The sequence below is a fragment of the Heptranchias perlo genome, chromosome 16 (genome assembly GCF_035084215.1).
Source record: "Heptranchias perlo isolate sHepPer1 chromosome 16, sHepPer1.hap1, whole genome shotgun sequence".
Classification (NCBI taxonomy): Eukaryota; Metazoa; Chordata; class Chondrichthyes; order Hexanchiformes; family Hexanchidae; genus Heptranchias; species Heptranchias perlo.
The window spans coordinates 61,910,524-61,925,828 of NC_090340.1; the positions used below are offsets into that span (position 1 = coordinate 61,910,524).

Here is a 15,305-nt window from a genome sequence, read left to right on the forward strand (position 1 = left end):
CCAGAGGCCTGTGGATGCTCAGTCATTGAGTATATTTAAGGTTGACAGCAATAGATTTTTGGACTCTAGGGGAAATCAAGGGATTATGGGGATCGGGCAGGAAAGTGGAGGTGAGGTTGAAGATCAGCCATGGTCTTATTGAATGGCGGAGCAGGTTCGAGGGGCCGTATGGCCGACTCCTGCTCCTATTTCTTATGTTCTTATGTCCAAGTCACGATGGTGAGTGCAACTTGGAGAGGAACTTGGTGTTAGATGGTGTTCCCATTCACTTGCTGCCCTTGTCCTTCTAGGTGGTGGAGGTCGCGGGTTTGGGAGATGCTGTCGAAGAAGCCTTGGCGAGTTGCTGCAGTGCATCCTGACTTTAAGATCTTCATCCTCAACTTCCATTCATTCTATGGCCTTGCCCCATCTTATCTCAGCGAGCTCCGTCAGTTGTAGGTCCCTACATGTAGGGTCTGCTCCTCGGACACCTGCCTACTGTAGGAGTGTGTGTGTGTGTGTGTGTGTGTGTGTGTGTGTGTGTGTGTGCGCGCGCGCGCGCATTCCGCCGTCTGGCCAGTTTACATGAACATGCTAAAAGATTAAACAAACACATATCCTTGTCTCGGTTAGAGCTGGGACTCTTATCAAATGCTGCGTAGTTGAAAACAATGAAGCCTTACAGGCTGGTCCAGGATACCTGGCCTGGAAGCTGGAGGAGTCAAACAAGGCCGGAGGAAGATGGATGCCCAGCCTTGCCAAAGGCAGAAACAGTCTTCAGCCACTGTGTAAGGTGATGATTGGTTAAGGCCAGAGGTGGGACACTAGTTGTTTGTGCAGACCCCTGAAAAGTGGGAGATGGTGGGGAGGCTGACCCTATCTCCTTAAAGAAACAAAGAACTCGAGGCACCATTGGACACCTCACCTTTTTGGGAGACCCCAAAAGGGGCATAAAAAGAAGCACCCCGCACTGGTAACAGATTGTAGAGACTTAGCAGGAGTAACGTAACTTTGACGAGCGATCCAGATCAATAGAAGTGGCCCCAGGCAGAGCAGGACTGAGGACGAGGAGTCCAAGAGGTCACCCCAGACGGGGCAGAAGACATGTGAATCGATGAAGATACACCTGGCGGGGTATCTTCATCTGGGGAGTGCAGCCAGAGCCAAGACCAGAGCACCCTAGGTGGCTCAGCTGTACAGGGGGAGGGAGGAGAAAGGTCGAGAGAGCAATTGAGAGAGGGGATTCTACATTTAGGGGAGCAGACAGGCGTTTCTGCGGCTGCAAACGTGATTCCAGGATGGTATGTTGCCTCCCTGGTGCCAGGGTCATGGATGTCAGTGAGCGGCTGCAGGACATTCTGAAGGGGGAGGGTGAACAGCCAGAGGTCGTGGTACACATCGGTACCAACGACATCGGTAAAAAGAGGGATGAGGTCCTGCAAGCAGAATATAAGGAGTTAGGAAATAAGTTAAAAAGCAGGACCTCAAGGATAGTAATCTCAGGATTACTCCCAATGCCACGTGCTAGTGAGTATAGGAATAGGAGAATAGATCAGATGAATGCGTGGCTGGAGGGTTGGTGAAAGAGGGAGGGATTTAGATTCCTGAGGAATTGGGACCTGTACAAACCGGACGGGTTGCACCTCAACAGATCCGGGACCAATGTCCTCGTGGGGGGTTTGCTAGTGCTGTTGGGGAGGATTTAAACTAGAGGGGCAGGAGGATGGGAACCTGAGCGGGGAGTCAGAAGAGAGTAACGTTGAAAGCAGCAAGAGAGGGGAAGACCCAGGGGAAATTTACAATACAAATAGTACAAATAGTTGTTCAAGAACAAATGAAAGGGAAAAGCGTAAAGCAGCAGAAAGTGTACTTTAGGCACTACAGATAAAGTGAAAACTAGAAGGTGTAAGGCAATTAACCCAGCATCAAAGCTGAAGGTCAGGCTAGGGTGTGTGGCCCAACTAAGAGTTCTATATACAAACACTCGGAGTAGAAGGAATAAATTAAATGAACAACAGGCACAAATTCAAATTGGAGGGTATGACATGATAGCTATTACTGAGACATGGCTGCAGGATGGTCAGGATTGGGAACTAAATATATCAGGTTATAAGATCTACAGGAGAGATAGGGACAATGGAAGAGGGGGAGGAGTAGCCTTAGTGATTAGAGATGAAATCACTTCAATGATAAAGGGGGATATAATGAGGGGTAAGCAGCCAACAGAGACCTTATGGGTTGAATTGAGAAATAGGAAAGGATCGAAGACTATAGTGGGAGTTGTGCATAGGACCCCTGGCAGCAGCTCTGAAGTGCTAGATTGTATAAATGCAGAGATTAGACAAGCGTGTAAGAAAGGCATAGTGGTCTTAATGGGGGACTTTAACCTTCACATAGATTGGGAAAGGCAGACTAGCAACTGTCAGAAAGGTAGTGAATTTCTTGAGTGTGTCCGGGATAGTTTTCTACAGCAGTATGTCCTAGAGGCAACAAGGGGGCAAGCCATACTAGATTTAGTAATGAGTAATGAACCAGATTTAGTTAACAGCTTAACTGTGCGTGAACATCTATCCAATAGTGATCAGAACATGATCAAGTCCAATGTCGTGTTTGAAAGGGAAAAAAGTGAATCAACTAAGATTCTAGACTTGGGCGAGGCCGACTTCAATGGGATGAGACAGACTGTCCACAGTAAACTGGGCAAATCTGTTAATGGGTAAAACGACTGATGATCAGTGGGAAATGTTTAAAGAAACATTTAACGTGATACAGAATCGGTTTATACCCCTGAGGGGCAAGAACTCTACTTGTCAAAAAAAACCGCCATGGACAACTAAAGAGGTAAGGGACAGTATAAGACATAAGGAAAGGGCATACAAAAAGGCAAAAATTGGCACAGATCCTGACGAATGGGAAAGATACAAAGATCAACAAAGGGTCACAAAACAGATAGTAAGAGCGACAAAAAGAGAGTATGAAAAGAAACTTGCAAGGGATATCAAAACCAATACGAAGAACTTTTGTAGTTATATTAGGAAAAAGAGGGTGGTCAGGAGCAGTGTTGGCCCCTTAAAAACTGAAAGTGGGGATATTGTCATTGACAATGGGGAAATGGCAGACATGTTGAATAATTACTTTGCGTCAGTATTTACAGTAGAAAAAGAGGATAGCATGCCGGAAATCCCAAGAAAACTAATATTGAATCGGGGTGAGGGACTCAATAAAATTAACATAAGTAAAACAGTAATGAAGAAAATAATAGCACTAAAGAGTGACAAATCCCCAGGACCAGATGGTTTCCATCCCAGGGTTTTAAAGGAAGTAGGTGAGCACATCGAAAGATTATAGTTAGGGCATCTGCAAAGTTCTCTAGATTCAGGAACTGTCCCTCTAGATTGGAAAATTGCACATGTCACTCCGCTTTTTAAGAAAGGAGAGAGAGAGAGAGAAACCAGGGAATTATAGACCAGTTAGCCTAACATCTGTTGAGGAAAATGCTGGAGTCTTTAATTAAGGATAGGGTGACTGAACACAGAGTTTTCAGTTAATCAGAGAGAGCCAGCATGGATTTGTGAAAGGTAAGTCGTGCCTGACAAACCTGATTGAATTTTTTGAAGAGGTGACTAAAGTAGTGGACAGGGGAATGTCAATGGATGTTATTTATATGGACTTCCAGAAGGCATTTGATAAGGTCCCACATAAGAGACTGTTAGCTAAGATAGAAGCCCATGGAATTGAGGGAAAAGTACGGACTTGGTTAGGAAGTTGGCTGAGCGAAAGGCGACAGAGAGTAGGGATAATGGGAAGGTACTCACATTGGCAGGATGTGACTAGTGGAGTCCCGCAGGAATCTGTCTTGGGGCCTCAATTATTCACAATATTTATTAACAACTTAGATGAAGGCAAAGAAAGTCTCATATCTAAGTTGGCCGATGACACAAAGATTGATGGCATTGTAAGCAGTGTAGATGAAAACATAAAATTACAAAGGGATATTGATAGATTAGGTGAATGGGCAAAACTGTGGCAAATGGAATTCAATGTAGACAAATGTGAGGTCATCCACTTTGGACCAAATAAATGATAGAACAGGGTACTTTCTAAATGGTAAAAGGTTAAAAACAGTGGATGTCCAAAGGGACTTAGGGGTTCAGGTACATAGATCATTGAAGTGTCATGAACAGGTGCAGAAAATAATCAAGAAGGCAAATGGAATGTTGGCCTTTATATCTAGAGGACTAGAGTACAAGGGGGCAGAAGTTATGCTGCAGCTATACAAAACCCTGGTTAGACCGCACCTGGAGTACTGTGAGCAGATCTGGGCACCGCACCTTCGGAAGGACATATTGGCCTTGGAGGGAGTACAGCGTAGATTTACTAGAATGATACCAGGACTTCAAGGGTTAAGTTATGAGGAGAGATTACACAAATTGGGGTTGTATTCTCTGGAGTTTCGAAGGTTAAGGGGTGATCCGATCGAAGTTTATAAGATATTAAGGGGAACGGATAGGGTGGATAGAGAGAACTGTTTCCGCTGGTTGGGGATTCTAGGAGTAGGGGGCACAGTCTAAAAATTAGAGCCAGACCTTTCAGGAGCGAGGTTAGAAAACATTTCTACACAGAAAGGATGGTGGAAGTTTGGAACTCTTCTGCAAATGGCAATTGATACTAGCTCAATTGCTAAATTGAAATCTGAGATAGATAGCTTTTTGGCAACCAAAGGTATTAAGGGATATGGGCCAAAGGCAGGTATATGGAGTTAGATCACAGATCAGCCATGATCTTATCAAATGGCAGAGCAGGCACGAGGGGCTGAATGGCCTCCTCCTGTTCCTATGAAAGCGTTTTCCTCACGACTCCTGGACAGACACGACTCTATCCAGTGCGGAACGGGTGATATGACCTCTTGCTCTGTGTGGCAAACCGCTGCCCCAACACTGCGTGTGTGGGTCCTTTTGTGAATTTCAATAAAGCACCTTTTTACCAAATTGGTCAATTACCGGCAACCGAGAGCAAAATTTCTCAACACTCCTTGTTCCCATCTCCCACATCAGCAGCAGCTCCTTCGACCGTTTTGCCTCCGGCGGCCCCTGGAGCCCTCCAGGAACCCTTTGACCCTGCGTTCACCCCCACCCCTCTTTCCTCCTCCCCCCACCCCCCCCTGCCTTTCTGCTCAGGGTTCTGCAGTTCCTTCCACTTCCCACAAGCTCGCCAACATCACGCCCCTCCGCACACCCCACCAAAATAAAAGTCCTTGTTCTTACCAGTAGATTGTGGTTCCAGATATTCCTCCACTTTGAGACGGGCTCCGCCAGGGCCTGTCGTGAGATAGAAAATTTAAAAAAAAAACTTTACAGGACCGACACAACGTAGAGCCTCAGTGAGGCGACCACCCAAAGGTTGATGGCCAAAGTCAACCCGGCCGACTCAGTGGGGTGGTCAGGCTAGAGTGGCTGGCGAGATGGTAGTCCCTGCTACCAAATGCTTACGTCTACTGCAAACAAGTGTAAAATATACATAAACACCGTCGGGACAAACACAGCGGGATATATTGGCCTGGGGGGGGGGGGGGGGGGGGGCCGCAGCGCAGAGCAGATTCACCGGAATGATACCGGGGCTAAAAGGGTTAAATTATGAAGACAGGTTGCATAGACTAGGTTTGTATTCCCTCAAAAAGTCATCGACCTGAAACGTAACTCTGTTACTTTCTCCACAGATGCTGCCTCACTTGCTGAGTATTTCCAGCATTTTCTGTTTTTATTCCAGGTTTCCGCTCCCCTTTGTGTGAAAAGCTGCTTCCTGATCTCACCCCTGAACAGCCTAGCTCTGATTTTAAGGTTATGCCCCACTCGACTCGACCCCACCAAGAGGAAATGGTTTCTCGGTCTAGAAAATAAACTTGCTCATCGAGCTCAGCAAGGTTGTGGACAAGTTATTTTTAGATCTGAACTTTTGCTTGTTGCGCCACATCAGATCAAATCAGACTTTATCCACATTAATCTGGGTCACACTAACCGAGTCCTCCGTTCCAGCCAAGTGCAATCGCAGGTGTTTCAGACAATAGCACAGGAGTGCGACACTTCCTCACAGTAATCCCTAACAAGTCACACGGACAGGCTCCTGATATTCCAGTGAAGGTCCCAACTATACAGCTCCAGACCAGGCAATGCCTGCAGCCGAGAACGGAGACCTAGTGGGAATCTGGAATCTTCCCAGATTAAATCAGGAGGCAACCCAAACTCTATACTGTGGGAATGAATGAGAAGCGGTTTTGGTCCATTGGAATTCTATACAATGGGAAGGGGTTGGTCCATTGGGATTCTGTACAATGGGAAGCGGTTTGGCCCTTTCGGATTCTGTACAATGTGGGTGAATGGGAAGCGGGTTGGTCCATTGGGATTCTGTGCAATGGGAGTGAATGGGAAGGGGTTTGGTCCATTGGGATTCTGTGCAATGGGAGTGAATGGGAAGGGGGTTGGTACCATTGGGATTCTGTGCAATGGGAGTGAATGGGAAGGGGTTTGGTCCATTGGTATTCTGTGCAATGGGAGTGAATGGGAAGGGGTTTGGTTTATTGGGATTCTGTGCAATGGGAGTGAATGGGAAGGGGTTTGGTGCATAAGAATTCATTTTTCACAGTTTTCATAAGAATAAGAGGCCTAGCAGCCACTCAGCTGTTTCAAACCGTCACAAGAATTACCCCCAGAACTGAAGTGGTTTGAGGGGATGTCCCACCAGCACCACCTTCTCAGGGCAACTAGGGATGCGCAATAAATGTCAGCCTTGCCAGCAACGCGCACATTCTGAGAATGAATAAAAAGCTTCCATTACCTCAATATTACCAGATTTTTCAAAGTACTCCAGGCAAGTAGTCTTTCCACTTGCAATATTCCCTTCAATGCAGATCTGAAATGAAATGGGGGGCACAATTTGGATTCCTTCCTTAAAAGTCAATCAGTTCCGCCATAGTTAACAGAATTGTTATCCAAGAGGAGCTTGGGAGACTCAACGCAGTTCCTATTGGAGATGGGCCCAAAACACGCAAGTGCCCATAAACTGCCAATCTCTCTCAGAGAGGCCGCGCGGTGCAGGGAGTGGACGGATCTCACACTGGGTGGGTGGGGAAGGCAGAAGCTTTTTGGAAGTTGGCAGTTAAAGCACCTTCTTGAGGTTATCCTGACCCAGAAGTGATTGGTGCAGCCAAAGTGCAGAAGGTATTTCACTGTCCAGCACCACCTCACCTCACCTCGATGAGATTGTAAGCTCGACCTGTCCTGTACTGGGTCCAGGCACCTGGGGTTTTCAGCAGGCTCAAGATGTTACTGAGATACCAAGGGGAGCATTTTCAAACTCTCTGCTACAGTCTTGCCTGCTGCATATAATTTTGCAGTCATTTAAATTGAGACATTGTTCAAAAGTTTGTTTTTGTAAAAATAAAAGTCCACTTTTTAGAACTTCTTAAGATCAGGGACGGGAGTGGGGTGGTGGGGGGGGTTGGTGTTCATTAATTATTCAGATTTTCAATTAATTTTCATCAGCAGCACAGCAAACATCAGAACTCAAGCCTTGATCCCAGCCCCTGCTGAACTCCTACCCTGAACCCATCCCTGCCCAGATTGACTTAAAACGTGACAACCTTAAGTTTTAAAAAGAAGGAACGAAGGGAAGCAAAAAACAGACTTGCATTTATATAGCACCTTTTATGACCTCAAGATGTCCCAAAGCGCTTTGCAGCCGACAAAGTACTTTTGCAGTGTGGTCACTGTTGTAATGTAGGAAATGCAGCAGCCAATTTGCGCACAGCAAGATCCCACGAACAGCAATGAGATAATGACCAGATAATCTGTTTTTAGTGGCGTTCATTGAGGAATAAATACTGGCCAGGACTCCCTGCTCCTCTTTAAACGGTGCCATGGTATCTTTTACATCCGCCTTGCAAAATCCAGCAATAAAAGCCTCGGTTTAACATATAAAACATAGTGCGTAAGAAATAGGATCAGGAATAGGCCTTCGAGCCTGCTCCGCCATTCAATCAGACCATGGCTGAACTTCTACCTCAACTCCACTTTCCCGCCCGATCCCCATATCCCTTGATTCCCCTGGAGTCCAAAAATCTAATCGATTTCAGCCTTGAATATATTCAACGACTGAGCATCCACAGCCCTCTGGAGTAGAGAATTCCAAAGATTCATCACCCTCTGAGTGAAGAAATTCCTCCTCATCTCAGTCCTAAATGTCCGACCCCTTATCCTGAGACTATGCCCCCTAGTGCTAGACACTCCAGTCATTGGAAACTGCCCATCAGCATCTACCCTGTCAAGCCCTCTAAGAATCTGGTATGTTTCAATGAGATCACCTCTCATTCTTCTAAACTCCAGAGAGTATAGGCCCATTCTACTCAATCTCTCCTCATAGGACAACCCTCTCATCCCAGGAATCAATCTAGAGAACCTTTGTTGCACCGCCTCTAAGGCAAGTATATACTTCCTTAGGTAAGGAGACCAAAACTGTATACATCCTGTGCACAGGATGATTGAACCTCCAACAAGGCAGCACTCCCTCACTACTGCACAGAAGTGGATTATATGGTGCTCAAATCCTGTAATGGGACCTGAGCCCACAGCTGTCCGACTCAGGAGGACACCATGCTACCAACTGAGCCAAGCTGACATTAAATTTTCTAACAGGTTAGCTTTCAGACTCAGTGCAGTTGGTGAAGTTGGTTTCCTAACTTCTCTGGCATTTCACCAATTCCCCATATCCCTCGTGTCCCCCACAAACTGGAATGCAGCCTAACCTGCCCAAAGTCTAGGCAATATAGCAAGACTCCCGGATTAAACAGAGAACCCATGCCAGTCCATTCTAGTTTACTGGAATATATCACCTGCTGCCATGTAATATATTCTAACAGAGAAGTATGTTTCATTACATTACATTATTATACAATACACAAATATCCATTAGTTGGCATGCAACTCGACATTTTCTATTGTACATACCACCAACTTCTTCTTCCCCTCCTCCGATCTACTGCTGAAGAACCGAGCTGGAAAAGATGGAACTCCATTGTTAGACCGAAACCGGAACACAGCGAGGGGGCACGGCACCGAAACCGGAACACAGCGAGGGGGCACGGCACCGAAACCGGAACACAGCGAGGGGGCACGGCGCCGAAACCGGAACACAGCGAGGGGGCACGGCACCGAAACCGGAACACAGCGAGGGGGCACGGCACCGAAACCGGAACACAGCGAGGGGGCACGGCACCGAAACCGGAACACAGCGAGGGGGCACGGCACCGAAACCGGAACACAGCGAGGGGGCACGGCGCCGAAACCGGAACACAGCGAGGGGGCACGGCACCGAAACCGGAACACAGCGAGGGGGCACGGCACCGAAACCGGAACACAGCGAGGGGGCACGGCACCGAAACCGGAACACAGCGAGGGGGCACGGCACCGAAACCGGAACACAGCGAGGGGGCACGGCACCGAAACCGGAACACAGCGAGGGGGCACGGCACCGAAACCGGAACACAGCGAGGGGGCACGGCACCGAAACCGGAACACAGCGAGGGGGCACGGCACCGAAACCGGAACACAGCGAGGGGGCACGGCACCGAAACCGGAACACAGCGAGGGGGCACGGCACCGAAACCGGAACACAGCGAGGGGGCACGGCACCGAAACCGGAACACAGCGAGGGGGCACGGCACCGAAACCGGAACACAGCGAGGGGGCACGGCACCGAAACCGGAACACAGCGAGGGGGCACGGCACCGAAACCGGAACACAGCGAGGGGGCACGGCGCCGAAACCGGAACACAGCGAGGGGGCACGGCACCGAAACCGGAACACAGCGAGGGGGCACGGCACCGAAACCGGAACACAGCGAGGGGGCACGGCACCGAAACCGGAACACAGCGAGGGGGCACGGCACCGAAACCGGAACACAGCGAGGGGGCACGGCGCCGAAACCGGAACACAGCGAGGGGGCACGGCACCGAAACCGGAACACAGCGAGGGGGCACGGCACCGAAACCGGAACACAGCGAGGGGGCACGGCACCGAAACCGGAACACAGCGAGGGGGCACGGCACTGAAAAAAACCGGAACACCACAAGAGGGGGTACAGTAAAGTATAGAAACAGGAACCCAGTGAGAGGTGGGAACAGTACAATGAAATATTACAGCAGCAACTCATTAGGAGAGATTGAGTAGAATGGGCCTATACACTCTGGAGTTTAGAAGAATGAGAGATGATCTCATTGAAACATATAAGATTTGAGAGGGCTTGACGGAGTCGATGCCGAGAGGCTGTTTCCCTGACTGGAGAGTCTAGAACTAGGGGGCAGTGTCTCATGATAAGGCGTTGGCCATTTGGAACTGAAATGAGGAAAAACTTTTTTACACAGTGAGTCAGAGGGTTGTGAATCTTTGGAATTCTCTACCCCAGAGGGCTGTGGATGCTCAGTCGTTGAGTACATTCAAGGCTGAGATCGACAGATTTTTGGAATCTGGGGATCGGGCAGGAAAGTGGAGTTGAGGTCGAAGATCAGCCATGATCTGATTGAATGGTGGAGCAGGATTGAGGGGCCGTTGCCTATTCCTGATCCTATTTCTTATTACAATGTAAGGGACCAACAAGCACACAGCGAATTCAGAGTTAATCAGGGCACTGTGAACAATGAAGAAACCACCTGACGTTGTACTGGAAATCCAGAAGCCTAGAGGGTCAATTGGTAATCCAGCCAGTCAGTACAAAGGAAGCTCTTCAGCCCAGGATGTGAAGGCCTTAGAGAGGGTGCAGAGGAGATTTACGAGAATGATTCCTGAAATTACATGGTAGACTGGAGAAGCTGGGGTTGTTCTCCTTGGAACCGAGAAGGTTGCGAGGAGATTTGATAGAAGTGTTTAAAATCACAAAGGGTCTACACAAAGTAGACAGAGAGAAACTGTTCCCATTGGCAGAAGGGTCAAGAACTAGAGGGCGTAGATTTAAGGTGATTGGCAAAAGAACCAAAGGTGGTATGAGGAAAAACTTTTCTACACAGCGAGTGGTTAGGATCTGGAATGCACTGCCTGAGGGGGTGGTGGAGGCAGATTCAATCATGGCCTTCAAAAGGGAACTGGATAAATACTTGAAACGAAAAAATGCGCAGGGCTAAGAGATTGGGCGAGGCAGCGGGACAAGCTGGATTGCTCATGCGTAGGGCTAGCGCGGACTCGATGGGCCGAATGGCATCCTTCCGTGCTGTAACCTTTCTATGATTTTATGAACCCTGTCTCGTTGAATCAATTCACCTGAGTTTCTTAATATAAAAACATTTTTGACTCACTCACTGTGAATTAATTAGGTCGGCAGTGTCTTGACATTACTTCCCAATGGTGATTAAACAGTTGATATGTAAAGTTCCGGGGAGAGGGGGCTTCAAAATTCAGCCTCCATCCTCCCAAAATAAATCAGAGACTTGCCGATAGGCGGCCACCCGTCCCGACGAGTAGGTAGTTACCCGTCCCGACGGGTAACCAGCCGCCCGTCCCGACGGGTAACCAGCCGCCCGTCCCGACGGGTAACCAGCCGCCCGTCCCGACGGGTAACCAGCCGCCCGTCCCGACGGGTAACCAGCCGCCCGTCCCGACGGGTAGGGAGCCGCCCGTCCCGACGGGTAGGGAGCCGCCCGTCCCGACGGGTAGGGAGCCGCCCGTCCCGACGGGTAGGGAGCCGCCCGTCCCGACGGGTAGGGAGCCGCCCGTCCCGACGGGTAGGGAGCCGCCCGTCCCGACGGGTAGGGAGCCGCCCGTCCCGACGGGTAGGGAGCCGCCCGTCCCGACGGGTAGGGAGCCGCCCGTCCCGACGGGTAGGGAGCCGCCCGTCCCGACGGGTAGGGAGCCGCCCGTCCCGACGGGTAGGGAGCCGCCCGTCCCGACGGGTAGGGAGCCGCCCGTCCCGACGGGTAGGGAGCCGCCCGTCCCGACGGGTAGGGAGCCGCCCGTCCCGACGGGTAGGGAGCCGCCCGTCCCGACGGGTAGGGAGCCGCCCGTCCCGACGGGTAGGGAGCCGCCCGTCCCGACGGGTAGGGAGCCGCCCGTCCCGACGGGTAGGGAGCCGCCCGTCCCGACGGGTAGGGAGCCGCCCGTCCCGACGGGTAGGGAGCCGCCCGTCCCGACGGGTAGGGAGCCGCCCGTCCCGACGGGTAACCAGCCGCCCGTCCCGACGGGTAACCAGCCGCCCGTCCCGACGGGTAACCAGCCGCCCGTCCCGACGGGTAACCAGCCGCCCGTCCCGACGGGTAACCAGCCGCCCGTCCCGACGGGTAACCAGCCGCCCGTCCCGACGGGTAACCAGCCGCCCGTCCCGACGGGTAACCAGCCGCCCGTCCCGACGGGTAACCAGCCGCCCGTCCCGACGGGTAACCAGCCGCCCGTCCCGACGGGTAACCAGCCGCCCGTCCCGACGGGTAACCAGCCGCCCGTCCCGACGGGCAGGGAGCCACCCGACCCGACGGGCAGGGAGCCACCCGACCCGACGGGCAGGGAGCCACCCGACCCGACGGGCAGGGAGCCACCCGACCCGACGGGCAGGGAGCCACCCGACCCGACGGGCAGGGAGCCACCCGACCCGACGGGCAGGGAGCCACCCGACCCGACGGGCAGGGAGCCACCCGACCCGACGGGCAGGGAGCCACCCGACCCGACGGGCAGGGAGCCACCCGACCCGACGGGCAGGGAGCCACCCGTCCCGACGGGCAGGGAGCCACCCGACCCGACGGGCAGGGAGCCACCCGTCCCGACGGGCAGGGAGCCACCCGTCCCGACGGGCAGGGAGCCACCCGTCCCGATGGGGAACCAGCCACCCGTCCCGATGGGGAACCAGCCACCTGTCCCGACGGGCAGGGAGCCACCCGTCCCGACGGGCAGGGAGCCACCCGTCCCGATGGGGAACCAGCCACCCGTCCCGATGGGGAACCAGCCACCTGTCCCGATGGGTAGGGAGTTAACCGTCCCGATGGGGAACCAGCCACCTGTCCCGATAGCTTTCCACAGAGCTCGGAGTCGCTGCGACAATGTAACTGACACACACTCACCTGGCGAGCAGCGCCGGCCCACCGACAATTTCACCAGCTGCTGAAACTGATTCCAGCACCAGGAGGATAACCCCATCAATCCCCACACAGACACCGACATGGCAGCTTCACCTACCGGGGGGGGGAAAGGAGACAGGACAGGAGGCGAATGAATTGAAAACAAAAGCTCGCAAGCTCTGACTCGGAAGCATTTCAACCCGTCCCTCCCCTCGGTCACTGGCTACAATGTAACTTCCTGAATTGTAATCATTTCCCCCTTTTAAAGGGGCGGTGATTCAATATAAATCTCACCGGCAAAAAAAAAATTCCACCACGAGAGGGCGGCACTCAGTAATCTGCCCCTCCGCCCCCACCTTGGTGCTGACAGGAGCCCAGGCAATGTTTACAGTGTCTTTCACACACTCCTTTCCTGTTTGCAAGGTATACAATCACACCAGCTTCAGTCACAACAGCCGGATTAGGTTGGGAAAATCCGGAATATTACTATAAATATTCACTTCAATGCATTACTGAGGGAGTGCTGCACTGTCGGAGGGGCCGTGTTTCGGATGAGAGGTCAAACTGAGGCACCGTCTGCCCTCTCAGGTGGACGTAAAAGATCCCATGACGCTATTTCGAAGAAGAGCAGGGGGAGTTCTGGCCAATATTTATCCCTCAACCAACATCACTAAAACAGATTACCTGGTCATTATCTCATTGCTGATTGTGGGATCTTGCTGTGCGTAAATTGGCTGTCATGTTTTCCTACATTACAACAGTGACTACACTTCAACAACAACTTGCATTTATATAGCGCCTTTAACGTAGTAAAATGTCCCAAGGCGCTTCACAGGAGCGATTATCAAACAAAATCTGACACCGAGCCACATAAGGAGATATTAGGACAGGTGACCAAAAGCTTGGTCAAAGAGGTGGGTTTTAAGGAGCATTTCAAAAGGAAGAGAGAGAGGTAGAGAGGCAGAGAGGCTTAGGGAGGGAATTCCAGAGCTTAGGGCCCAGGCAGCTGAAGGCACGGCCGCCAATGGCGGAGAGATTAAAATCGGGGATGCGCAAGAGGCCAGAATTGGAGAAGCGCAGAGATCTCGGAGGGTTGTAGGGCTGGAGGAGGTTACAGAGATAGGGAGGGGTGAGGCCATGGAGGGATTTGATAACATCGATGAGAATTGTAAAATCGAGGCGTTCCCGGACCGGGAGCCGAGGTAGGCCAGCGACCCCAGGGGTGATGGGAGAACGGGACTTGGTGCGAGTTAGGATACGGGCAACAGAGTTTTGGATGAACTCGAGTTTATGCAGGGTGCGAGGTGGGAGGCCGGCCAGGAGAGCATTGGAATAATCAAGTCTCGAGGCATGGATAAGGGTTACAGCAGCAGATGAGCTGAGGCAGGGGCGGAGACGGGTAATGTTACAGAGGTGGAAGTAAGCGGTCTTGATGATGAAGCGGATATGAGGTCAGAAGCTCATCTCAGGGTCAAATAGGTTGCGAATGATCTGGTGTTCACAGCATGTTCGCAGGAACTCAAAAAGTCCTTAATTGGCTGTAAAGCGCTTTGGGCCGGCCTGAGGTTGTGAAAGACGCTATATAAATGCAAATGCTTTCTCTCTTCCAAGGACACATGGCTGAATAGTTTCAAAGTCGGAGGTGTTTGGGGGCGATTATACAGGAAAAGTGTTGTCCCAAGTTTCGGCATGCTGCTATCCCGGCACTTACACCGGGATCACGCCCGCCGACTCCCTCCAGTTTTGGCACTGCCTCAGTACACGGCATCAGGGGGAGGGGACCTCAGTAACATGGGGCTGGCTGGTACCCGTGCCACAAGCTGCTGGGAAATCCAGCCTCACTGCCAGGTCCGGTTGGCTGGTTCAGGGAATCTCCAGCAGTAAGGTTCAAAATCTCACCATCCATCTTTGGGGGGGGGGGGGGGAGGTCAAAGGCCATGATGTCAGCCTCGGATTAACCCCCCCCCCCTTTAGTAGGGCTCACAATCGCCCCCAAAGCAGCCGCTCACCCTCTTCCCACTTGGCGTATCGGACTCCAAGCTTGTGCCTGGTCCCCATGAGGCCAGGGACATGGGGGTCTCCACGCCCTCGGCCCCACCTCTTCTGACACGGACTCCTTCTCCGGTTCCCACATGTCTCCTAAAATTCCCAGTCCAGAAGGGGAAGGGGTGTCTATTATACACGACTGCGTATTATAATCAGAGAATTACGGTAATCGTTCTCTGCATTGCTGAGCTCATCT

General features: G+C 51.5%; 1 protein-coding gene across 2 annotated transcripts in view; it reads right to left on the minus strand.

Moving 5' to 3' along the window:
- Positions 1-13,277, minus strand: part of tk2 (thymidine kinase 2) — a 29,067-nt gene extending 15,790 nt beyond the window's left edge. For both annotated transcript variants that reach the window (XM_067998172.1, XM_067998171.1), the window contains exons 1-4: positions 13,067-13,277; positions 8,979-9,025; positions 6,811-6,885; positions 5,244-5,297 (exon numbers count right to left, since the gene is read on the minus strand). In XM_067998172.1, coding sequence (XP_067854273.1) covers positions 5,244-5,297; positions 6,811-6,885; positions 8,979-9,025; positions 13,067-13,166 — 276 coding nt within the window. In that variant the 5' untranslated portion in view covers positions 13,167-13,277. The remainder of the gene's footprint in view (positions 1-5,243; positions 5,298-6,810; positions 6,886-8,978; positions 9,026-13,066) is intronic.
- Positions 13,278-15,305: the final 2,028 nt, after the last annotated feature.